The sequence below is a fragment of the Eupeodes corollae genome, chromosome 3 (genome assembly GCF_945859685.1).
Source record: "Eupeodes corollae chromosome 3, idEupCoro1.1, whole genome shotgun sequence".
Classification (NCBI taxonomy): Eukaryota; Metazoa; Arthropoda; class Insecta; order Diptera; family Syrphidae; genus Eupeodes; species Eupeodes corollae.
The window spans coordinates 12,486,493-12,514,490 of record NC_079149.1 but is presented as its reverse complement, the minus strand read 5'-3'; the positions used below and the strand labels follow the sequence as shown (position 1 = coordinate 12,514,490).

At 34.6% G+C, this 27,998-nt stretch overlaps 1 protein-coding gene across 1 annotated transcript; it reads left to right on the top strand.

Moving 5' to 3' along the window:
* The first annotated feature begins 8 nt into the window (after positions 1 to 8).
* Positions 9 to 27,992, top strand: LOC129952214 (putative uncharacterized protein DDB_G0271606). Its single transcript, XM_056064699.1, has 4 exons — positions 9 to 327; positions 26,165 to 26,533; positions 26,615 to 26,948; positions 27,022 to 27,992. The coding sequence occupies exons 1-4, from the start codon at positions 323 to 325 to the stop codon at positions 27,403 to 27,405; spliced, it is 1,092 nt and encodes a 363-aa protein (XP_055920674.1). The 5' UTR covers positions 9 to 322; the 3' UTR covers positions 27,406 to 27,992.
* The last annotated feature ends 6 nt before the right edge of the window (positions 27,993 to 27,998 follow it).

Genomic DNA, 27,998 nt, shown 5'->3' with positions numbered 1-27,998 from the left:
AACTAAATCCATTCATTTTAGTATTTGATTCCGCGGTGGCAGACCGAACTGCATTCGATTGTGTTTTATTATTTTTGTCCGATTATTTTCTATATAAATTTTGTGTTAAAGTGGAATTTTTATTTTCGTGTGTTACGAAAAAGGCCCTCCCTCCCAAAAAATTGAAAAATTAAAAAGTTAAAATATAATCAAGGCTTAAAAAAGTGAATTTTATTTTATATCAACATCACTTATAAAGTGAACGTTCTAGAAATTTTGGATAAGAAGAAAGGATTTGTCTTTGAACTTTCGTGAAAAAGGATATTCGATAACATATTTCACAATGTTGTAAGTTTTTCGCAATTTTATTTTAAAGTCAAGACTCTTGATGGTTTCTTAAGTTTATCTTGAATGGTTTTCTTCTTCGTTTTTTTTTTTCTTAATTTTTCTTGTATTTATTTTTGTTTAAACATAAAATTTGTGTTGCATAATTATATAATCCAGCTTCAAGCAAGCAAGACTACAACTGGTATATGTGCTGCATAGTGTGCACTTTGCATGATGAGAAATTTTCGCGATAACTTCTCCAATTAATTTAAAAAGATTTTTATTTCTTTAATGCCATGTTGCATATATGTATGTTGCACCGATACGATGCGATGTGATTTGATGCTGCTGCTGTATGTTAGGTCGTCGTCGTCGTCTTAGGTTTTTGTTAGTAGCTTTGTACATATACTCAAATTTTATCTTGTGACTCACTATTATCGTAGCACAGGTTTTCTTTCGATTTTAAAAACAACTGAAGGTATACTCCTCCACTTCGACATCTCTAGTGTCATGATGCTCCTCTGCATTTTGTTTTTCATTGTTTGTCATTTGTTGCACTTCTCAATTGAAATATTATTATTAGTGCTTTATATGTAAGTGATTTCATCTATTGAACTGGAAACTTATGAAAAGAGTTTGCAAACGAGAAGAAGTGTTAGTTTTTTTAGTGAACGAACTCGAAAAACAAAGGTCTAAGCCGATATTAAAATTTTCACAAAAATAGAATCGAGAGAAGGAGGAGGAAAATGTGGGAGTTTTTTACTAGTTTTTATGTTTTGTATTTATTGTTTCAAGAATGATGTTGAAGACAATAATAGCTTGACAAGTGATATTTCGTATGGTATTATGCTAACTGTATATTAATAATGCAAATATAGGAGGAGGATGTTGTTGGATGTGAAAAGAGCGAAGAAAATTAGTATGCATTCAAAAATTATTGTGTATGAATAAAAGTTTCGCAATACGGTGTTGGTTTTTAATCACAAGAACTTTGATTTCTTTTGTTTAACTTTACAAATCAATGGTGATGATTGATTAACACGTAAACCTTGTTGACTTTTTTCCTTATAACTAAATGCATTTGAAGTTGGTTGAACCTCCTCTAAACTGGAAACAAAAGCAATTTAAATAATAGTAATATTTCATGATCATGAAATTAAAAAAGAAGTTTTTACTTCAGCTCTTTCGTTTCATAAAACTAATTCATATGTTGTAACCCGTCTCTATTTTTATAAAAAATGGTTAAAATCTTGGCAAAAGGAATGGTGTTCAGTTTAATTACTTTCATTAGTCAAACAATTTTTGAGTAATAACAGAATTAGCTTCATTTTGAAAATAAATTTAATGAAATTTAAAAGTAAAACTTTTTGAGAAAGTAAATATTTTGTAATTTAAATTACAAGTTAAAATAAAAGGCAAGAGACTAGCTGGGGAGACTATTGGCTCAGAAAATAAATAAAATTCACAAACTTACATATAAACAACAATTAAATATGTAATCAGAATTTATAAAAAAACATTGGCGAAAAATTTTAAACAACCTATCAAGAGTTTAATAGTTAGCAATTTTGTAAAATTTTAGCACTTTCCTAAGGGAGTCGAAAATTTGAAAGCTTCTTACTTTTCGTTTTCGTAAATAGTAAATAGATAATTGCCATTCCGTGATTTTAACGTTAGCAACTTGTTAAGAGATAGAAAGATGTTAAAATCGTTTAAAATTAGGTAAACCATCTTTTGAGCTTAGTAAATTTCTAAAAATGGTTTAAACACTTTACAAGATCGTTTGAAATTTTGCGCCATAAATTATTTATTTCTTGTTATACATTATAGTATCAATAAAAAAGAAACCCTTGTTTAGAAGATAGGGTTTGATTAAAAAAATGTTTGCAATCAAATTAATTAAAACTGATTTTGCTTTTGTCAATATTTAGAGCTCCACCATTTTTCCCAAATGCATTTCAGGCAGAATAAAAATGAAAAAGAAATCTGAGAAATAAAAAGTACTTAAATAAAAATGTTAAAAAAAAGTAGAGAAATAACAATGAGATTTAAAACGGTTAGTCTCCATAATAGCAAACCCTTCAATCCTTCAGTAATTTCGAACTACAAAACTTTTAACACAACGTTAATAACAAAATTATGTTTTGTTAATTTGAAAATTGCTTTAAGAGTACAAGACGTGAAATTGTCAAGAGATCTTATTTTAATCTCATCAAATTTAAAGGGATAGCATAATGTTAACTATTATTCTTTAATCACTTCACACTTATGAAACAAGATCTAAGATGAAAAACAATGTTCCTAACTCGTTTATAGGCGTTTTAAGTGGTGCACTCAGGCGTATACGTACTTTTTTTTTAAAGAATTTTCATCTGGTTTATCTTTACACTAAACAAGTGTATCTATATCTCTTGGGTAAGCTAATGCCTTTTAAAAGAAGGGGTTGGAATGTTAAGTCAAACTGTCATTGAAGCAACATGCGAAAAGCACCAAAAAGGTGTTTTTTCTTGTTATATTCGTGACGCATTTTAGTGTTTTTGTTTTTTTAAATTTTGTTAACTGAGTTTTTAACTGATTATTTTTAATTTTAACAAAAAGTGAATAAATTTTTCTTTCATGAAATGAGATTAAATTTAAAGTCAAAATGTTTATCCATTGTACCAATTCTTTGAAGTATTTTTTATTTTCATGTAAGAAAACCAACCACTGAATGTTTTGGTGCAGTGAAATAAAACCAACTTTAAGGAATTAACCTTATTGCACTTTAGAAAAGTAAGGTAGGTAGGTAGAAATGGCGATCTCAAGGCAACCTAGCCTGAGATCCAATTGGCGTTGTAGTGCGCCGTTTTGATACCAAAAACTCGTGTGACCTGTGATAGAAAGGGAAAGATTTATAGAGAAGCATGTTAGAGCCATTTTGTTGCATTGAGAAAAAAGATTAGGTCTCTAATCTTTGTCTCAGATAGCTCATGAAGTTTGTGAAAGAATGCTTTTCCAAAGTATTTCATTCTAGTGTTTGCCAAAGCAGGACATTTGCAGAGGAAATGGATTATCGTTTCACTTTCTCTTTGGTCACTACAACTATGGCAAAAGGTGTTGTAGGAGATATCCAACTTCCCCGCATGAACTCCTATAGGCCAATGTCCGGTACAAACTGCAACAATCCTGGCTATGCCTTGGCTTGGCCTGCATAGAAGATCGTTTGTACGGGTTTACTATAGGTGGGCCATATCTTTCTAGATATAATGCAGTTGGGTAAATTGCTCCACCTTCAGTTTGATTCAGTTTGGTTGATAGAAAAGATTTTACCATTCATAGCGGCAAGAGGAATGTTAACCATTTCCGCAAGTGAGCTATGAAAGGCCGATCATTGCCTGGCTAGCTCGTCAGCCCGTTCATTTCCCACGATACCACTATGGCCCGGAACCCAGATCAGGGTGACACCGAGGTTAATATTCAGGCTCGCAAGCTCATCGCGATATTGCTGGACCAATTTAGATGAGGATATGGCCGAGCTAATGGCTTTGACAGCTGCCTGACTGTCTGTAAAGATAGCCGCATTTCGGTTTTGGTTTGGGCTTTGTTAAAGTATGTTACATGCCTCCCTTATTGCCAGCAGTTCGGTCTAAAAAACGCTAGCAAAGTCAGGAAGCCTAAAGGATTTAGCTACATTTAGGGACTCAGAAAAGATCCCAGAACCAACTCCACACTCCATCTTTGAGCCGTCAGTAAAGATGGTTGTGTCGAAACCTATCGACACGATGTCATCCTCCCAATCTTCTCTTAATGGGAAAATAACCTTAAAACCCTTACTAAGGTTCAAAGTAGGAGTGCAGTAGTCAGTGTCTACCGAGATAATATCCGAGGGAATCAATTTCGTTGTGTTGCTGTGACCATAAGGTTTTGACAACCAGCTATTTGATTTTTTTAGCCTAATAGCGCTGCAAAAAACTATGTATTTAATAAAAATATCGATTGGTAGAAGATCCAAAATAACGTTTAAGGCGTCCGTTGGGCAAGTACGCATGGCGACTGTGATGCCCACGCAAGCTGTTCTCTGAACCTTCTTTAGCTTATCAATATTAAAGGCTTTGCTAAGAGCAGGCCACCACACAATCGACTCATATGTTAAGATTAGACGTACTACGGCTGTGTACGTCCATAAAATCATCTTCGACTGAAGTCCCCACTTTTTGCCGAAAGTGTTGCTGCAGGCGTAGAAGGCAACACAGGCCTTCTTAACCCGTACTTCAATATTTAGTTTCCAGTTTAGTTTAGGGTCGAGTATAGCTCCCAAATATTTTGGACTGGAAGACAATGATAGAATTTGACCGTTGAGTCAAGGTAGCGTGAAGGGCGGTACTTTAGTTTTGGTGGTAAAGAGCAACAGTTAAGTTTTACTTTGGTTAACTCCTAGTCCACAACTCCTGGCCCAGTTGCTACCTTTCTTCAAAGCTGACTCCGTGATTTCACTAATCACAGTGGTGTACTTTCCTGACACCAATAGCACCAAATCATCCGCATAGGCTACCGCCTTCACTCCACATCTTTTTAATTTAACGAGAATTGTATCCATGACCAGAAGCCTAGATGAGGCGAAAGGACACCACCCTGGGGTGTTCCCCTACTCACATGTTTTGTTGCGATTGTATTGCCTAGAGTGGCTCGAATCTTCCTACCACTGAGCATGGAAATAATCCATTCTCGAATGAAGTTTTCTACACCGAACTTAACGAGCGATTCTTCCATGGATTAGGTAAGGACGGAAGGTGGCAAGAGTAAATTCTTTATAATGGATTGTTTGTTCTACAGTACGCACTACCTCATGGAGGGCAGTTTCCGTAGATTTGCCCTTAAGATAAGCATACTGAGAGCTTTCAAGAGGTCGTCCAACTAGGATTTCTCTAATATGGTAATCAAGAATGCGCTTCAAGGTTTTAAGCAAAGATGTTAAGCTTATTGGTCTGAAATCCTTCGCGGATTCGTGACCTCGCCTACCCACTTTCGGATTAGAAAAGTAAAATAAAGTCAACTTTCAGCAGTTCGTCATATTGTACTTGGATGAAGTCAAATAAGACCAAATTATTTTAAGAAATAAGACCAACTTATTTTTACGATGAGGTGTGTAAAGGGGACGTACTGCCCATCTGCTTAGGCACACTATAGGGTTTGGAGTAGGCTTGAGGTTGAGTGTACGTATAGTTTCTTTTAATTTATGGTAAACCATACTGTTGAAAGTGAAATAAAACCAATTTGACTTTAGTTCACTTTGTTTCACTGTAATAAGACCATCTATTATAAATAGTCTTTGATATAATTTAAAGAAGTGAAATAAGTTCAATTCATGATATTTAACCTTGTTTTACTTGGCTTTATTTCATGCTAACGAATTTTTTATGAAAGTCTTTTCTTTAGTTTGTATCTGTAACACAACATTTATTTCAAGTCGATTTCTCTGCTGATTCTTGAGATATGGCCAGCGAACATATATTTCTTCGGGTGAAATTTTAACATTTTTAAACTTAAATATTGAAAAAAGGTACTAAACAAATTTGTACTTCCTAAATCTAAGTAAGGACAAAGTTCTCACTTAAAATTCATGTTGCGTGTAATTTCATATAAAAAACATCTATGTCCTCAAACAATTGAATACAATTAGTCGATTAGTTTATAATGACAATTCCTATTATTTGCCTAACTTTTTTTAAATCTTAAACAAAAAGTCGTTAGTTTTTAAGTTCCTCAAAGTTTTTCTTGGACATAAGTTGGAGCAACGTATTTATTTACTTCCTGTAACTATTTAATGTTTTAATTTCACATAACACTAAATATTTGTCTTTAAATCAAAAATGTTAATTAAGTTAACTTAATAATGCATCGTATAAAATCACAATGGCTATTTTATTGCTCCAATAAGAAAAACTAAATTTTTTTCTTATTTTTCTTTATTTTATCAATCAATCTTCTCTCTTTATTGTCTTCCGCATTGATACTTAGAGATTACGCCATGATTTCTTTTTTTTTCGTTGTAGTTTGAGTTTTGTTTTTTTATTTTATCGCTCCACTACGCACATCTTAATTGAGATTTCTACATCTCGGAAACCACAAGATATAGCGCAATACAAGAAGGGCAGAACATTAAAAATGTCGATGTAGACATACCATATAATAGAAGAGATAAAAGATGGTATAATGTACTGCTCCGAAGGTCTCAACAAAAGACAAACAAATAAAAATGGTAGTGACAAATCGTTTGAATTGTTTTGTCCGGTATGTAATTAAGAGCAATTAATATACCTTTGATTTTAAGATACTATTTTAACACGAAAGGGAAAAGGAAAATCAAATTTAAATATTTCAGAGCATTTAATTTTAATTTGGAATCATTCAGGTAAAGATTCATTCTTTAAACCATTCATAATTCAATAGCAACTCATTTGATGTAAAATAAAATAATTTAATGCGTTACACACATTTAATAAGCTGAAGGAGTTAAATACTTTCCCATAAATTTGAATTTTTCCCCATATAGCATAAACATGACTATTTTATTTATAATTATTGTCAAATTGCATGAGCATGAAAATTAACTGAGCCTATCCTATTTACCTAATACAAAAAAAAAAGAGTTTTTACCTCAACTCTTTCGTTTCAAAAATCCAATCCATGTTACTAACCGTCTCTATTTGTCACTTACTACAACTAAACAACATTTTCAATCTAATTAATGATTCATAAAGTGTGAAGAAAAAAAATACAGATACTAAATTAATTGAGAAAAATCTTCGCCTACACATTAACACCATTCACACGATACCATTACTAAAAAATGCCAACGGATTTGAAAATTTTGTTTTTTTCTTATAATGACTTTTACTTTCAGAAGATATGTCTGTATAATTAAAATGATAAATAAGCATTAAATCAATTAGTCTTCACATTAAAAATGAAATGTGATATTTACCAACCAAACCTACAAACGAACACATTCACTTTTTAAAATTTAAGTTTTGTATTATTGTTATTGGTGTTTTTCGTTTCTGTAATAAGCTGTGTAATAGTTGTGACTCAATATAAACAAGTTAAATATTTTTAACAATTTTTTAATCGCAATCAATTATAATCTGGACATGTTTCTTTGATGCCATGATTTTGCTATTTCTTATGACGACTAAAAAGCCTCAATCAGCAAGCTCCTTAAATGTGACACTTGAATCATCATCAATACCACGGATTTTCTGTAATTTCTTAAATAAATAATGTTCATGTTATTTTTTGAGATTAAGCGATGTGAAGTTAAGTTAAAAAGTTCTTTATGGTCAGTATGATATTGCTCTTCAATTTACCTCGTTAAAGTATTTGTTATTTTTGGAATTACGATTGTACTAAAGAGCTTGAATTATTGAAGTCTCAAAAGTGATTTATATTTAAAAAAATGACTAGAGTTTGGTTTCCTTTTTCGTTTTAATGAAGGTATTCACATTTTTACAACTTTTGAGGTGAGTTATTTTGCTGTCTCATCATTTTGTCTTTATCTTTGATGCTCAAAAAAAAGATAAGATATCAATACTAAATGAATGGGACCGTGATTAAACGATGATTAAAATGAGTTACATCAAAAGAGTCAGACACCATCAATAATTTATAAAGAATAAGAATACAAGGCTATCCATTTTGCGGTTTCAAAAGTTAGCGTAAACAAAACACATATTAAATATTTTTTTTCATAATATTTCTTTTTCATTTCCAAAATATGGAACGTTGACATTATGTGTGAAATACTACATCATTTAAATGACCACCACGCAAATTGCTTCAAGCATCAATTCTTTCGAGGTAATTTTCGTCATTTTTTAACATATATTGAATGGTATCTGAGCCATAACTTGTCGAATGTTGGTTCTTAAGTGCTAAAGAATTTAAGGTTTAACTGCATAAACACGGTCTTTCGAGTAGCTTCGCTCAAAAAAGTCCCGTGGGTTCAAATCGCATGGTCTTGGTAGCTAGTTGACATCGCCACGACGAGAAATTACGAGGCCAGGAAATTTCTCTTGCAATTAAACCATATTCTCTCGAGTTGTGGAAGCCGTACTCTTCACTAGGCAAAAATAAGTTGGTTTTCATAAGACCATAACGCTCCGAAGTGACAGTGACAGTCGTTTCATCATCTTTTTCGAAGAAGTGAGGTCCAATCACCAATTTGTGGATCTGATGGCCTCTCTTGAATTACTTAAGAATTCTCAGAACCTCGAAAAATACGACAATTTTATTTATTAACATACCCACCGAGTGAGAAATGTGCTTGGTCGCTGAAGAAAATTTTGTTCAAAAAATCGCCATCAAGAACCCATTCGACGCATCTACGACGACGTCGTGAATGTTCAGCTGTCTTCAGTTGTTATGTAAGCTGGACTTTATATGGATGTAGGTGTAGATCCAAATTCAAAATACGCCATAATGTGTCGTAAGACAGTCCTAATTCCTGAGAACAACGAGGAATCGACACATTGGGTCTTCGATAACACTTTCATTTACAGCAGTAGTAGGAGCGAAACGATGATGCACCTATCTTACAATATCTGTAATTGTATGCGTAGTTGGATGATTATGTAAATTATGAACTCCTCTTAAAGCACTATATGTAGCTGTGGCAGAATCACCATTTTTGTAGTAGGTTTTAACAATTTTTATGTGTAGCACTGTAGTTAAGCGATCTATTTTCGTAAATGTCAGAATTTCAACAGAACCAAAAAATTGCTTTTACCAATTGACAGTTTTACAGATGTCGAATTTCAATCCTATACATTGAAACCGCAAAATGGATGTATGTTTTCTGACTGCAAGTACAGCAGCGCTTTAACTCCTCCTGGAGCATAGGGCAGCAACAAGATCCTTCCTCCTATCCCGATTCACCGCAACTGACCTCAGCTGTGGCCATGATTGAATACCTTGAGACCGAGCCTCCTTCAAAACTGATGACCTCCAAGTTGTCTTTGGTCTTCCAACGCGTCTATTACCCTGGGAATTCCTTTAGACGGATTGTTTTGCTATATTTTTATTCGGTTTCCTCAGTGTATGGCCTATCCAACGCCATTTCCGTTACATGATGTCTACGTCCACGTTTACGCTCAACGTTAGAAATGGTTTACGTCCACCAGATCTTCAGAATAGAACCCAGACAACGGTTAACGAAAGCTTGTAGTCTGCTCGAGATGTTGGCAGAGCATTTCCATGTTTCATAAGCATATAACAGCACTAACTTAACGTTGGTTTCGAAGAGTTTCAACTTGGTGCGTAGCGATATTTTGCTAAAGTTCCACCCATGAGAAAGGATTCCAAATGCATTACGGGCGTTGTTTATTCTACTGTTAACATCCAGGTTCATTCCGCCATCGAGAGCTATAAAAATTCCCATATAATTAAACTGCTTTAGAATAACTTGTATGCTTTGGCTCGTGGTCATCACTTTGGTCTTATTTGTGTTAATCCTTAAGCCAGCCACCTCTCCATTTAATTGCAGTGAATGACACATCTGATTTAAGCCTGCCGTGTTGTTTGCCATGAGACATATATCCTCACCATAACCTATGTGGCTAAGCTTGTCAAACAGACTACATTAGATACCTTGTCTTTCATTTGTACCCACCGTTACAGTCATCACATCGTCAATCGCCAACAAAAACAGAATTGGTGACAAGACATCTCCTTGTCTCACTCCTTGACGCACATCGAATAAGTTGGAAAGCTGTCCATTGTGCAACACAAAACACCTTGCGTTGTTGTACGATTCAATAATAACAGCGACAATATTTTCTGGGATTCCTCCCTCAATAAGCGATCTCCAGACGCATTCACGATTGACCCAATGAAACGCCTTCTCAAAATCTACAAACATTAGGTACAGCGGTGATTGGTACTCAGATGATTGTTCGAGTATGATTAGCAAGGTGTTAATGTGGTCGACGCACGATCGCCTATTGAGGGTAGACTCGATCCTGGACTTAATCCTCTCGAGAATAATAGTTGCCATTAACTTCGGAAAAACGTACAGAATTGTGATACCGCACCAGTTGTTACAGTTTTTTTACAGTATACTCGTTTCGTAGAATCTATTTCCACTAAGCATCACTTTCTGAATTGATTCTAGTTTAAAGTATTCTTCCATATGTGATTTTCTCCCAGGTGTCTTGGGATATCCAGGAATCTCTAGCTCTCGTTTTTCTGGGTATAGATTCAGTTCCAGAAATGGATAACCCCATTTATTTGATAATGATCGCTGAGATCCTGTGATTAAGTCCTTAAGACTTCTTTTTACAGAACCAATTTAAATTATATGTCTACTCGAACAATTTGGTGAGAGTAGTTTAAAAGCCAAGGTTCATATTTGAAGGACAACGTTGAAAAACGGATCCAAAATGAGTGGTGGTTGCAAGTGGGCTATGACACCTTGAATTTCTTGTATAAACGTTTTGATTGTCCTTCAAATTAATAATAAGATTTTCGAAAGCTCTCGCAAATGATTTTCAATTTATTAAACACAAAAAGTTGTCTAATCCTTATTTGAAATCTCGATCTAAGAATAAATTCACTTTTCAATGCATCATAACCTTAAATTAAAACAACCCATGGGAAAAGATTTTACTCACAGATTTATAGAAGACCACACCTTTATAATTAGATTGATATTTTATTAGTCAGCGCTACTGTATAAAGTGATTCATGCATTTTTATACTGCACATCTGATTGAGTTTTATTTAAGTGTCTAAATAATAAATGTTTTGCCATCAAATCTAATCAAACTACTTAATTGATTCGATTCGAGTTCATGGCATAATATAAGACGGAAACTTGTTCAACTGAAAGAAACTATATTTATTCACATTAGATACAAGTGTCTTAGATTAACTTAAATCTTAAGTAACTCCAACTTAACTTGAGCTCAAATCAAATTAACTTTTTTTTCATAAAATGTATGTTCCAATAAAAGAAACTTTTATAAAGCCAACAGAATTATCTAAGTTTCGCTTTAATCAGTTCCTAAAAACAGTATGTAGCCTTTATAAATACCCTCACTTTCATTTTTGAGCTCTTGCATAAACATTGCGTTACAATCTCAAAACTGTATAAAATAAGTAAATTATTTTCTGTGAAAAGACCAAAAATTAGGGTAAGTCTATCATGAACAAAAGCCAATACATTTTAAAACCTAAAAATAACCACAGCCCGGATCTGTTAAAATCAAACCTATCGCTGAACCTCACCGCAATGACAGACACATAGTTTATACCTTTATACAACTATAAGAGTGACCAATTGAATGATTATTTTCGTTATTTACGTGATTCAAGCTCCAGTATTGACCACAGAAAAAAATATAATTCAAGGAACTCCATATAAGTGCCAATTATCCCAGATCAAAACAAAACTGCTTGACCCTGGCCCACGAAATCTTAGACTTATTTGTGTATCGTTCAAAACTTTAATCCAACATTAATTCGGCTTTGCTTCTGAAAAAGAGTCTCATTAAGGTCGAAAATTCGTTAATTTTATATTCCAAAGAAGAAAAGCAAACAACAACCCCCGCACTTTACCAAAGTGTGAAGCGATATTCAGACTACAGACTTCAGACAACGAGACAAGGTGTGGTACTTTACATAAACATATAACATCAGGGTGGAGTATGCTCTAGGGCTTCTCAAGTATAGACATTGAATAAATTAATAACGAATTTAAGAAACATTGCGCATGCAACAATTTTTGGCATCAATAACTACACTCACTTTATATAGTTCGTCGTAATTGAAAAGATTCCTATCCATCTATCGAGGGTGTTATGTAATATTTAGCCCCTTTAAAGCTGGTCTTGTGATAGTTACGTACGTTTCCGCGGCGTGAAAGTAAATTAAACACATTTTGGAAGGAGCCAAATTGTTTTGATTGAGACTTTACAGGAAAAAGCATCAATAGCCTTTAAGCAACAAAAATGGTGCGCACCACACATAGTTTATAAGACCCAGGTTTTTGATGTCTTATAAATTATCTAGTGCAGTGATTTCATAACAACAAGTTAAACAAGTCGTCTCTCTGGATAAGTCTGAATACTGAATGCGTTCAAATCCTCATCGTCGTCGTCGCGCAACACGTAAAAATAATAAAGTTTGTTTTATTTTTGAAAGTGCACTAAGTAAGGCCAACTAGAAGGACCACCGATGTCAAAAAAGAAAAAAGTTTTACAAAAAAGGAAAAAGTGGAATCCAATCAGGAAAAGTTTGCTCTCATTTTGATTTAAAGGCATTAGTAAAACATGTTTTAAAGCTTTGTCTTTATTGAATATTTTGTTTTTGCAAAGCAGGCACGCGCGATTGATTAAATGTTTGGTTGAACAACAAATAAGAAAAAAATATATAATTTAAACAATTGTTACACTTTTACTTTCGCTACTTTAATTTTGTAACCAATGGAGCTAAAAAATACACATAATTAAATGGGTAACAAAATAACCGGTAATGTTTTATAGGTACGCGATGAACATTAAATTCCATCGTTTTCATTTAAGTCTTTTAGACCTTTGTACATGAAAAACATATAAAGTAAAGTTTTGTTGTCCGAAGAGCTGAAAATAGTTTATGTCGTTATAAAATGTCATAAAAGGCGCATTACTATAGAACGAGTATGTGGCATCAAATGCACACGCAACGCGATATATTGCACCATGCAGCAGTATAGAAGCATCCGCAGCATGGTCAGATGGATATCGATGCAATGCGATGTCGTTTTGAGCAAATAAATGTGGATCTTGACGGTATTTTATGTCACAGATACATTATAGGATGAGTTTGTTTTGTTCAGCAGTTGAAAACATATGAACAAAACTTGGACATTTTTTTAAAGGGTACTACCACGGTTGCCAGTTTGGTCGTTTACGGAAAAACGTTGTCAGTATTTTCTCACTTTTAAGAATTTGAAGAAAAATAACTTGACTCTATTTCTTTCATATTCTCAAAAATAAAATGCATACCTAAAGTTCTTTTCATCTAATGTAAACGGTGCATAGGTTTATTTCATTGAACGCACCCCATAACATAACAAATGCTCGATCATTGAATGCACACACTGAACGCATTCATTTCACAATTTATTGACAGTTGGCTCAACATCTCCAAATCATCACATCTCAAAATCATAATCTTACGGATAAAATGGACATGTCAGAATGTTGGAAAAAGGTCAATTTCATATCATAAAAACGGTTCAAAAGAATATTGTTTTAAAAATTTAAGTTACTTCCCTTATAACTTGATGTTACTTCTTCACAGTTTAGCTGCTAAATTGGGTGGCGCAACAGTCCGTTTGAGAACTAGAGCTTAGTGACTGAAAACCGTCCGTACGGCTAATTTGAGAAAGCACTTTTTCATGACAAGAGTTACTCTTGGAGAATTTGTCAATTCCTCGCAAGAGGCAGTACCCGTGAAAAGACTAGATGACACAGGCAGGGCTTGAACCCAAGACCTCTGGCATGACAGTCCATCGCACTAAATATCATGCCACGGGTACTACAGTTTAGCTGCTAATAACTTTGATAAAAACGAAAACGGGTACTCACTGATAACTTTCAATCCCATCTGCAGATTTGCCCTGCTTAAAAGGTTTGTAGGCTTTCGTGACTTTCTAAAAAAGTTGTTAGTTGAATTATTCTAAAAACAAAAATGAGGAACAATATTTTGAGTATGATGAAATCGTTTGATTTCAAAATCTATTCTTGTTAACGAAATGGCTCAGATCCAATCGGCTTGGCCGTGTATGTACAGCCTTACGATTTAAATTACTATCGAAATTTCAGATGACAGTTATGTTTGACATTTAGGTTTGGTGTGCGTTCAATGTTCAGCATTATAGGATTGAACTGCGGTTCGAACCTACCCAATTTTATAAAGGAATAGTTCTGGTTCCAAGCTTCTTTAAAAAAGTTCCTCGCAGCTTTCGTGAAGTAGATTTATTTATTTGCATGTATTGATTTTAAAATCTATTCTTGTTAACGAGATTTTTAGTCAAAATCCAATTTTTACTTAATGTTGAAAAAATTGACTGTTGGATTTTTATGCAAAATTACGGAATGTCGGAAACAATATTTTCTGTGAGATATAATAAACTTAAAGCCAATATTTTCTTAGTTTTTGAAAAAATATATTGGAGCCGATAAAAATGTTTTCCAAGTTTTACTTTTGTTTATTTAAGTTTTTTTATTTTTTGTAAAAAATGTGAATTCGATTTTCTCATTTAACCAGATGTAAAAAACGTGTTTTTTCCCGCACGCAGAGACATCCCTCTAAAAATCTTTACTTAGACTCTGGAAACCTTAAAACGTCAAGAAATGTGAAAATGTTCAATTCAACAAATCGGACCGATTACAATAAATTTCTATAAGAAGTTAAAAACCATTACGGACACAAATTATTTTGGTACGTTTGGACTTTTTTAATGCAATTTTTTTTAAGTCCCAACCGTAGGTACAAGGCCTTAAGGCAAGACAAGTGCATTCACAATAGGTGGGATACGTCAAATTACTTGTTTTTAATCTGACTTTAAAAAAAGCGAACATATGTATCTCATTCAAAAAAAAAAATCAAATGGGGTGGCGCAACAGTCCGTTGTGAACCAGGGCCTAGTGACTTACAACTCTCAACCATTCCTGTGTGCGACTACTGTTGTCAGGAATGGAAGGGACCTACAATTTAAGGCCGAATCCGAACGGCTAATTTGAGAAAGCACTTTTTCATGACAAGAATTACTCTTGAAGGATTTGTCAATTCCTCGCAAGAGGCAGTACCCGCGAAAATTATTTTTTTAAATTAAGCTGGCACAGGCAGGGATTGAACCCAAGACCCCTTGCATGACAGTCCACCGCACTAACCATCATGCCACGGGTACTAATCGAGTTAAAAAAGATAACGATAACAAATTTTTAATTGATCTGTCACTCACAAATTTTTACTAACATTCCATATTCATTTTGTAATAACATAAATGCATACAATTATTTAAATGCAAAATATTTAGGCCGTTAATAATAAGTGTAACCATTTTTTGATTTCTGCCGTTGATCAAAATTGCTTCCAATTTTATTGACTGGTTTTAACCATGGCAACAATTAAATACATCGAGTGAGTTTTTACCAGCATTAAATGATTTCAAGAAAATTTAGCTGTCAGATTGTAACAAAATTCGTTATGGTTTATTCAGTCCGATTTGCCTACTGTCATAAAGAATTGTTTGACATTGATTTTATTGAAATTCATGGTATTTTTTGATTCGTAATACAGATGAAGAATCGCCAATCGCCAAACGCTTTAAACATATCTAATTTGTTCTGAAAATTGTGCTCATTTATATTAAAATTAAAATCCAGAAGTATTTTCTCTTCTGTCTATAAGATTAACTGTCACTTTGCAGAGTTCAGAAAGTTTTTACACAACTAATCGAGAACCCATTTATTACGCTGGCCATACACGATACAACCAAATAGAACCAAGCCGATTAAAAATCTACTGCATGTGAGGAAACTGAGCTGGATCGTTTTGGCTCTGTCGATTTATTTGGGTTTTCAGTAAATCACAACTCAAAGTACCCGAGCAAGCCAAGGTTTGGCGCTGACGTTTATTTGGAATAAACGAGACAAATTGTTTTGTTTGAGTACACAATCTTATCTCCTCGTTTAACAACTGTCTAATGGCCTTAGTCTATCTAAAACAATAATTTAAGGAAATGAATTCTTAATGTCTCTTTTCCTCTTTTTATTTTGTCTTGGTCATCTGTTAACTTTAATGTTATGAGCCTTGTTTTTCTGCTTACAAGCTTTCTAATTTTAAGATATTTTTTGGGACAAATGACTGGAAATTCTAAATTTATTTTATAAAAACCCTTTTTATGTTGATTGTTATCCCGCTACATATAAATTTGTGGTCGTAATGGCAAAATATATACAAAATAATCAATTTGTCAAAGTGGCTGGGACTTTGTCGTATATGTTAGGCAAATTTAGACCGTGTCCAATTGAACCCTGTCAAAATGGCTCAGATCCAATTGATTTGGCCGTGTATGTTCAGCCTTACGATTTGAATTTCCATCGAAATTTCAAATGACAGTTATGTTTGACATTTAGGTTTGGTGTGCGTTCAATGCTCAGCATTATTTGATTGAACTGCTGTTCGAACCTACTCAATTTTAGCTCGTTTTAAAAAAGTTCTGTTTCCTAACTTTTTTTTAAAAAATGTCTGTTTCCTAGCTTGTTTTAAAAAAGTTCTGTTTCCTAGCTTGTTTTTAAAAAGTTCCTCACAGCTTTCATCAGGGAGCTTTATTTATTTTTTCATGCATTATAAGATTTGTACATCAACAATTAAAAACTCTAATAATTATAATCTTTTAGCAAAAAGGGTATGATACAACTCGCTTCACTAAAAACTTAAAATCAGTTTTGTTTTCTTTTTTGCAGCTTTGTGTTTTGTTTTATTTTATTTAAGAGAATCACTAGCGCTGCTGTCGCATACGATCAAAATAGAATAAAGTAATAAATATAGTATTTTTGTACATATATCTGTTTTGATAATTTTATTCGTATGACCTTTTCGCTTGAGATCCTAGAGTTGTGCGCAAAGTGCAATTGCATATATGTATAGTTGCGCATCTTCACTATAACAAGAAGAGTGTACATGGGCAATCGTAATTAGTTATCCCCGCTGGCACTATCATGGCGCTGGTTGTCAATGCTAAACGAGGATGAATAACAAAACAAAGGAGAAGGAGGTTTCCATATCTTTACTAAAGATGTACATGTGTACAGCAATGTGTATATATTGTTATGATAGTATACGGTTTAAAGTTTAGAGGTGAAGTGTAATTGATGTGTTTTTTTATGGCTTAGAAAATTGTCCCACGTCATGAGTATGTGGAATTAAGTTGAAATCAAAGCGTGTGAATATTATTTTTGTTTGTTTTTGCTTTTGTTATATAAAGATGAATATGGATTACTTATTACATGATATTGTATATGAAGATGGTTGTAATATGGTGCATTATTATGTAAGTTATTGTAGAATTTGTTTGAGGCTTGTTTCGATACGCTTAGAGATTTTGAACTTATTTGTACAGAAAAGTTTCTCAAAACTTTTATTTTTATTCATCTATTGATGTTGTATCAATCCTAAGTTGGAGTGTTTTTCTCCTTGGATTGAAACGTTTCTCGATGAGTTGTTAAATATGAGAAGCGATGAATACTTCAAAATTTGTAAGTTTCAACTTAAAAAACGTTTTTAAAATCGTTTCTTGTTTTAAAATTCTTCAAATCGTGTTATAGAAATCAGCTAATAGCTAAAAGGTTAAGAAAGAGATGCATGAGAAGATTCAATGTTTGTTGTCTGTGGTTTGACAGTTTGAGAATTTCAAACAGTGTTGACATTTCTGATCATTAAGGTGAACCAATACATTATTAATTTTTAAACGTCAAAATAATGCTTTCAAATAGTTGAAATTCCTTTAAAAATAATAAATCTGTTCGCGAAGTTCATACAGTACTTCGTCCATTTTACGGTCAATAGAATCGGCGTGGTTTGGTGCGGTTTACAAGCGGCTGGCATCATCGTTCCTTAGGTCTTTTAATGGTGGAAGAAGCTGCTGTTATAGCGCATGTCAAGTTCTTTCAAGTCATACTGGCATCAATGGCGTTTTCCATGGCTAAATTCAAATTTCCTTCAAAAATTAATTTTTTTTTGTGGCGAATGGAACACAATCGGAATTGTCTTTTTTTGTCATTGTTTTAACATTCTGTAACTTTGTATACGTGTTAAAAAGTGCGGTAGTTTTTTAGAAAAATTTTAATATTGGTGCAAAAATTTGCAGAAAAATACAGATCTGCAGAATTGATCTAAAATCAAAAGTTAATCAATTTATTTCGACCTATGGAAAGCCAAAATAGTAAGAATATGTATTTTGACAGATCCCATAAGCTCCAAAAAGACGAAAAACATCAATTTATTGCCAAATAAATGTTGTGATAACTTTATTTACAGAAATTGTCTTGTTTTCAATTAAACTTCATTACTGAGACCTAACATACTTCCATTATTTTTACGGAGCTACCTTAAGTCAATCAGTTTTTCCGACCAAAAAGCAAATCTTGAAGTATTATAAACCAATACTTAAGCCACCATCTATGTCATACGGGCAAATTCATTAGAAAAAGTTGTGAAAATTAGACATAAATAAATAAATGTGCGAGTACTGTTGTCAGGAATGGAGGGTACCTAAAGTTTTCAAGCAGAATCCGAACGGCTAATTTAAGAAAGCACTTTCCATGACAAGAATTACTCTTGGAGGATTTGTCAATTCCTCGCAAGAGTCAGAACCCTTAAAAAAGCTTTTAAATGGCACAGACAGGGATTGAACTCAAGACCTCTGGCATGACAGACCAATGCACTAACAATTTTTTTTTCAAATTCATTTTTATTACTTCAATATTAAACCTATCTTAAAGCTAGACAAAAATTCATAAAACTAGCCTAATTATCCATAACTTACAACTAACTTAATAGTCCCATATGGACACTCTAAGTTAAACAATAGTACTTAATGCTGATGCCTTTTGTCCCTAAGATTCTCCTGCTTCACCCTATCAGTTCGGTCCCTTTTGGATACATCCCTACTGAACCGAAGGAGCTCTGCTCCGCCTTGCGCCATGACGTCCCGATTATACAGGAGTCTCCTATCCACGGTTCGTCGTCTGACGTGGTAGATTAGCGGAACTCCCAATCTATCCTGTATCATATCGCATCTACCTAAAAAGAGGAATGGCTCTGGTGGAATGAAGCCGCACAAGCGTGCACTTTCAAAATACTCGTCGTTCGGGTAGAACGCCCCGAAAATCAAATTGTTGGTCAAAGACATAGCTCTAGCAATGTGACCTCGGACGAGTTTTATCACGAAATTGTCAATTCTGTTGATTCGAGCTCCGTTTTATAGGACCTCATTGGAATAGTAGTGCACGTAAAAAGATTCCGCTATTCGATATAAGCCGGTACAGCGTCGTAAACACTGCCGCTCGAACACCCAAAACTTCTCCATCTTGGAAGGGGCAACGTTGAACCACACAGAACAACCATAAACGATCATCAGTCGTATGCGGGCCATGTAGCAAATTACCTTTACTCTCGGGTCAAGCCGACTGCTGTAAAACAGCCGTTTCGTCAGAGCGAAGGCTCCTCTGGCCCTGGTCAAAGCAGCATTTATATGTCTGTCAAAATATAAATACTGATCTAACCAGACACCGAGGTACTTCACTGCACTTTTGCTCGCTAATGGCTGCCCGTGAAGATCAACGATGACCATCTTGCGCCAATTCTTGCACGTATCCCTCGTGGCCCTAGCCAACGGAGTCCGGAACAGAATTGTCTCCGACATTTATTTTCAGTTTCCAGTTGTCGCAATATCGCTGAATCTTGTCGAAATAACGTTACAAGAGAATTCTAATAACCTCAACCTTTCGGGCCGTTCTGTACGCAATTAGATCGTCAGCCTACGCAATTGCCTTTGTAAGATTACGTATCAGATCGCTGGTGTAAATGCTGAAGAGAATCGGCGAATTTACGGCTTCCTGTTGAAGATCATTTTTAATAAAGATTGTTGTGGTAGAAGTTACATTGACACTTTTGACAACAAACTTTCTACCGTTAAGAATATCATAAAGAATATGCAACAATGGCTTGCTTATGCCAAGCCTGCTCAGTTTTATGCAAAGACCATCTAACCATACGGTGTCAAAGGCCTTTTTCAAATCAACTAGAACAGCACCTGTGCATTGTTGTTTTGATTTATTCCATTGGATATCAGAAACAAGTTTAGACGCAGCATGAATTGTGTCATGACCCGCCTTGAACCCGAACTGTTTATCCGGAATTATTTTCTTGTCCGCAGCCCACTTAGTCAGAGCCCTATTAATGATCTTTTCGAAAACTTTGCTGATGCTCGGAAGAAGACTTACCGACCGAAGATTTGACGGATTGGAGTTGTCCTTTCCCTTTTTCGAGAGAGGATGACCCACAGCGGTCTTCCAATGCACTGGATAATATGCATTATTCAGTGTATTATTGAGGAGTGTGGTGTAAATGTCAATTGCTTCCGTCGGTAAATGTCTTAGCACAACGTTGGATGTACCATCGACACCTGCTGACTTTTTGTTTTTTATTGAATTAAAGATGAGCTGAAGCTCAACCTCCGTCACTGACAAGGGACTTGGTCCCAGATCGCCAATGTGTGATATCATTACGGAGGTAAAAGTGATTAAGTAGGGCTCTGTTTTCCAGGTCGTGGTTGGGGCGAATGCTAACATTCACCTTGTACACTTGCTGGAAAGCAGCTCCCACCGCCTCCACTTTTTCCTTCGGATCTTCAATTATGTAAAAGTCATCGTCAAAGATGGCTTCTCCTGGATCTATTTGCGCTGTCATGAGTACGTCTCTATTCTCTTCAGTTCTTTGGAGTTTACGACACGGAAGGTCATTATCGTTTTTTTTCCTAAATATCTTGTTGATTTTGGGGAACCTACTAGGGTCACTCGAATTAACTGACCGGATCTTGCGGTCCCAGTACTTGTTAATTGATAGCCTGTAGTTCTCCAATCCAACGCACTAACCATCTTGCCACGGGTACTACTCCAATGATATAAATATTTTTTATTACAGTTTACAGGCGTTGTTCTGTTCTCATGTGAGAGAAGAGTTTTGAAAGAATTAAATTAGTTGTAATCTTTTGAGAGTTCGAGAATTTCTTGAATTCGATTGCATTCTTTTTCATTTGATTGCATTCGCCTGCATTTTTAAGCATCCTCCTTATTTTGTATTCCTAAGAGTACATCACATTTATTTTATTCGTTTGCAAAGTAAACAAAAATGTTAATAATTCAAAAAAGTTGAATTAGGCAAACGTTAGTAAAATTATTGCAATTTTAATGTTAACCGCGTGGTAATTGCTGAATCCACAGCCATAGTTGCTTCAAAGCGAGGTCAATGAAAGTAATCTCTTAATTGAGGCTATTAAATGTTTAATTATTGACAACTCTAGGTGGCGTTGGAACACATTACCTAAAGTACTGATGGTAAAAAGAAAAAAAATTGCGTCTACGCCCCATTGTACAATTATTGTTTATCTGTTCTTTTAGAGAATACACTGTACAAATTTACATCAACATTACTCTAGGTAATCATATTGATAATTACTTTCTAGAATGTATTAAAAAACCGAAAGTAATTAAGATACAAAGCTCTAAATCAAAAAGAATGTGTGTACTGACCATGTTGAACATTTTAGCACTCTATAAAAATCAAACACGGTTTCGAATTGAACAATTTCTTTCCGCTTCACTGATAGTTTCTTGACACCAACAATAAGTCAATAGTCAGTTAATTTTGTACATGAGCTTGATCAGTCAACCAATAACGTTTCAATTACAACTCATAGATACTTTTTTAAAGACATTGCATTCGATATTTTCCATTGTACTGTGCACAGATACTTTTAATTTTTCCTTTCTACAAAAAATCCACATGCATATAGATACAATATCTATATTATTACGTATGAGTATAATAGAAATAAAATATAAAAGATTTCTTTTTAGTTTTCAACAACAACTACTGAATGGGTTTTAAGATGGATTGTGTACGATTAAAGTTGAAATAGCGGGAAAAAAGTGAAATTTGAATAAATTTTCTTTTCATTTCATTTAATTTCTTTGCTCGCAAAGCGCAATGCATTTGTAAGCGAGTGAGCGACCGAGTCTTGGATTAATCATTTTGTATAACAAGCACACTTTAATATGATGAATTTGAATAAATTATTATTATTATTAAGAAATTTATTATGACATTTTATTGATGAGAGTCTATGTATACTCCTCGTACAGTGGTAACTTTAACTTGCGAAAACGTTTTGTTTTCTTTTTGTTGTTCGTGTGATGAATATATCCATCTACAAACTTAATAAATAAATTAATTGATATGTAGGCATTTTGCATTTTTGTTTTTTGTTAAATAAATGATTATAGACAATTTACACTTTTAAAAATGATGATGGAATATTTAAGGCAATGACCGGATTTTGGTTTAATTCAAGATGTATGTCATCTTTTGTTATAGATTATTGCAAAAAAACAATAATAGACTGGTTTGAATCAATTATGATTTAAATTTGATATTACGTTGCCCTTTTTATTGTCATATAGGCATAGATTTGATTTGGTAATTTGCAGTTAATGTTGTAATACGAATTCGCATCAAACGAAAGAGAAAACAATTAAAGCCCTTTTAACAAAAGAATATAATATCGAACGCTAAGGTGTGCGATATTGTATCATAGTGCTAAAAAAGCAAGAAAAAAATCGTTCGCTTTCTTAAAGCTACTGAGGAAATTCAACACATCTTTTTTCAAAATAGTGTATGCTGATGCCAATAAAAAATTTAAAACACTCTGTTTTGAAAAAAGAAAGAGTCTGGAGCATCAAAACATTGACGTTTTAAATACGACAAAGTCATCCGCAGAATTTCGGAAAGCAGCCAAATCTATTAACGGAAGAACCAATTTAATTGCTGCATCACTGAAAGCATCTGAACTCTGTATTTATTTCAAGAAATTACTCAACGCGCCGCAATTTGCACCGCTTCCAAAGTACGCAGCTCCGTATTTCAAAGATGAATTTCTTGATGTATGATTTTCAACTACTGGAGCTAAAAATTGTAATTGAAAATGCTAAAATTGGTAAGGCTCCGGGTGAAGACCGAATTTCAATAGAGTTTTTTTTTATGAACTATTCCATAGAATTTTTATCCGTATTGACAGAGGAGTTCAACAGAATTTTTGAGAGCGCAGACGTCCCTGAAAGCTTCAAGAGGTCAATAATATACCCCTTAAACAAAAAAAGGTCTTATGATGTGTAAATTCTTCCGTAAAAATTTTCAATACTCTAACTTTTAATACGCTTACGCATTGGACCGAAGAAAATAAAATTATTATTAATTTCAAGCGTTTGATTCAATCGCTATATAATAAGCTTTATAAGCTTGGAGTATCAAGTAAAGTCGTTACCCTTGTCAGAGCGATGCATGAATATAAAGTGGCGGGATGGGAAGTATATATCCGAAGAATTTTCAACAGAAATGGGAGTTAAACAAGTCTATGTGTTGAGGCACACTGCAAGGTGGTGTTCTATCCCCTCTCCTCTGGAACCTAGAGGTGAATGAAATCCTAACTAGTCTGGATGCGGAGGGTTTCAGAGTGATAGCCTATGCGGACGACGTTGCTATAGCAGTTTCAGGAAAGCATCTTAATATCCTAAAAGAACTCTTACAAAATGCCTTAGACTAATACTTTGGGCTGATCGGTGTGGACTGGGTGTTAACCCACACAAAACCGACCTGGTCTTATTTTCGAGGAGATACAAAATTCCATTTGTCAACCCTCCTTACATTAAAGGAATCCAATTAAAATTCTCAGACGAGGCTAAATACCTAGGTCTTGTCTTAGACAAAAAACTAAATTGGAAACGCAACGTACAGGAAAGAGTCAAAAAAGCTACTGTAGCTCTCTTTTCTTGCAAAAAAGCTATTGGTAATAAATGGGGTTTACAGCCCAGAATCACATCGGTAATCAGACCGATTTTAACGTACGGTGTGGCAGTATGGTGGACTGCTTTAGAGAAAGGTATAAACAGGGATAAGTTAAATAAATTCCAACGTTCAGCCTGCCTATGTATAAGCGTATCGCTTCGCACGACCCCGTCTGCGGCACTGGACACCTTGCTCTACCTTACACCTCTTGACATATTTAGCAAACAAATAGCTGCAAGCTCTGCTATTCGTCTCAATGCTTCGTCGCAGTGGACTAACAACAACATTGGCCACTCCGTAAGGTACTTAGAATCAATTCCAAAGCACACACACTACACCATCCCCCAACTACAATTCGACACAAACTTCCAGATTTCTATACCTACCAGATCTTTGTGGGAGGATAGGACATTCTTGGAGGATGAGTCAATCCATTTTTACACAGATGGCTCAAAAACCAAAGAAGGGGTTGGTGGAGGTGCGTACTCTGAACGACTGAAATTAAGTCTCTCATTCCGCCTTCCCAATCATTGTAGCGTGTTCCAGGCGGAACTTTTGGCGATTATAGAAGTCTTGTCTTCGCTCAAAGAAAACGTGATATCAACATTTGATATCCGTATTTTCTCTGACAGCCAGACCGCTATCAAATCTCTGGACTCTGTCTCTACAAACTCTATAACAGTCCATAACTGTCGATCATCTCTAATGGAGATGTCGCAACAGTTTAATATTCACCTTTGCTGGGCGCCGGGTCATAGAGACATTCCAGGTAACTGTAAGGCAGATGAACTCGCCAGGAACGGTACAGCACAGCCCATCCTACCACGTTTGGCAAGTACTGGCATACCAATCGCTACTTGTAAACTGTTGCTAATGCAAGACGCTGCGAGGAGGGCAGGCACCAGGTGGAACAACATCTCCACGTGTCAAGCCACAAAAAACATCTGGCCAACACTGGATATAAAACGTTCAAGGTGATTGCTCTCTCTAAGCAGATCGCATATAGCTCGATAATAGGTGTCATAACCGGACACTGTCTAAGGAAAGCACGCCACGCGACTAGGCGTATTTTCAAATGACTTTTGCAGAAGCTGTATGGACGAGGAAGAGGAAGAAACGGTTCTTCATCTTCTCTGCACATACCCTGCTCTAGCTCAAAAACGCAAGAATTACCTAGGAGAATTCTTCTTTAACGATCTAAACGATCTAAATCATATCAGTATAATCAGCCTCTCACGTTTCGTAAGGGACTCTAGCTGGTTCCATTGAGCTTAGGAGGAAGCTTCAAGATTCATGTGGTATCAAAATGGGCCATTAAATTGGCCTAAGTGTGTCCGTTTCCATCTTGGACAGCCACTATAACCTAACCTAACCTAAATTTTGACTACATTATCAAGGTGATGGAAATGTATGAAGAAAGATTGTCGAGACAAGTACTTAAAAAGATTTTGTCATCTAGGGGTAATCTAGTCAAAAAGTGGAAGGAGTTGGCTCTAAGCTTATGTGAAAGTATCGAATTTTTACCCGGTATAAGACTTTCAGATCTAAAAGACAATACAGAGAAGTTAAGCCATGTTGCGTATAGAAATTTTGAAGAGGGAACTCAATCTTCGCAACATAGAATGATTTACAGTCAACTAAATTTAGATCTTAAAGAACGAACATACCTCTTCAATTGTTTCCCCATAAATATGATCAATGTTTTATTTAAAGTTAGAGGCGAACTATTAAATTAAAATTATATTCCGCATCGCTCAGATCTGCCGATCCTATGCGACCTTTGCAATCTTAATGAGATAGAAGATGTACACCACTTCATTGCAAGATGTCCTGTTTTAAAAGAGTTTCATTTAAAATAATTTGGAGCAGCTGTGATGGGATTGGCCGAAACATTGGAAGTTCTGAATGGAAATGTTGGCTGGAAAATTTTATATAAATATATTACAACCGCATTGCGCTATAGACAACGTATCCGCAAAGGAGACTTTAAATTAAACAACTAGGTTAATTATACAACTAAACTTAAATACATTGTCAATCTGGTAATCGGCCACTGGCCAAACCATATTTGACTTGTGAAAAAAGTCTGATAATTGTTAATTCTAAAACCATTTTTCTAACTAACTTTTCTAAATAGTGCTAGAGAAAATTTTAATACTTGTAATATTTATATTTATATTTTTTTAATACAAATAATAACATCTTTCAGGTTAAGAAGTTGTCTCGTTCTTTCAACGACGTGTTTAATAGTCTCCGTGCTGTCCGACACTACAGCCAAACCTCAAGGTTTCTCAGCAAGATCTTTCGAGGAAGATGAACATTTGGATCCTCAAGAACAAACTCATCCAGCTTACAGATCCAGAGCTTATGATTATAGCAGCGAGGAAGAGCAAGAGCAAGAACCACCACGACAATTATATCAGAGTCGTAATCCCATCAAACCCAATACAAATTATTTGAAACCAGTTAAAAACAATCAGAAGATAGAAAGTGAAGAGGAGGAAGAGTTGGAGGAACCTGATCGTCTAACAACTTTGTTGGAAAAATCTCAATTCAACTGTAACAGCAAAACCACTGGGTACGTATCGATTTTAGATAAATTGCATTTCTTATAAGATTTTTACTAAGTTCCATAAATATCTCTTTAAAATGTTTATAGATACTATGCTGATGAATCATTAGCATGTGAAGTATTCCATTATTGTCAGGAAAATCAACGACACTCATGGATCTGTCCCGAAGGATTCACATTCCATCAAATACACCTTATTTGCATGCCACCATCAAATGATAACATTTGTGACCAATCCTCGAAGTACCACATTGTCAATGATTACCTCTATAAGCCAATTAACCTTCAGGAACACCAATCAAAACCCAATGTAACTCTTCGCTATTCCGATCGTTATTATCCTGAGAGCTTCTATGAAAACGAAAACCAAGAAGAGGAACGTGATACCAGACAGCGAGTTCACAATCCACAGAGACAACCTGTAAAATATAGCAAAATAGATTTTTTGGTTCACTGTGGCGTATGAGTACTAATTTTGTATATTAATTTTTCAGGTTCAAATCGGATTCAACTCTCAACAACGTCAGCATCACCAACAACCTACATATCAAGCACCAACATTTCCTATACAGCAACAACAACAACAACACCAGCCTCAGCCTCAGCAACAACAACAACAAGTTCAACCTCAAGTCCGAAAGGCCCCACCACCAGCACAACCTGTCCAATTAGTTCAACAAACTATTGCACCTTCTCCAACTCCTCAATCCCAGTACAGATACATTACGCAGCAACCCACTCAACAGTATCAACAACAAGTCTATCGTACACCTGAAGAGATCAATATTTCGCTTCAACAACGTCGCCCACAGCTCTTTGCGCCAACGTCAACGCCTAGATATTACGAGGAGGACTATTTGTATGAGAGGAGGAAGTAAGGCAGTAATGATGTTAGAGACTTTTGCTTTTTGAAGCTTTTATGAGTTGAGAGTATCTACTTGTTTTTTTGTTAAGTTAATATCAATGCGATGTGTATATTTTTTTATTTTTAGAAAAAAAATATTAAGACATTTTATACCTACATACCATTATATACATTTTATGTTTTCTTAACTTTTGTGTTTTAGTTGTTACGTGTCTGTAGAATATAATTTTAAGTTTTTAGTCCCAAAATAAACTATCTATGTAAATTATATAAAATACTTAATTGTTCGCCACTGAAATTAGTCTAAAAAAAGGCTCAAACTGAGGAATAATTTCATAAATTTTACACAGATAAATTATATTATTTTTCTTTTCAAAATTATAATGTTATAATATAAACTGTTAGAAGTTATAATTTAATAGTTTTACTTCAAAAAAAAAATTCAAGCTATAATTCTTTTAAGTTGATTATTCCGAAGTAAAACCTAAAAACAGTGGGCTTAATCATTTAAAAAATAAACGAATAAACTATGTATTTATTGTAATAAATTTTAACAACGAAATAAAATAAATGTATTTTTTATTAAAAAAAAAAACAAAAGTGTTT

Bases quoted from the DNA above. Each gene is read 5' to 3' on its own strand.
- LOC129952214 (XM_056064699.1), top strand. The intron at 26,534-26,614 runs GTACGTATCGAT...AAATGTTTATAG, and splicing joins TGTAACAGCAAAACCACTGG to ATACTATGCTGATGAATCAT. The intron at 26,949-27,021 runs GTAAAATATAGC...TTAATTTTTCAG, and splicing joins ACAATCCACAGAGACAACCT to GTTCAAATCGGATTCAACTC.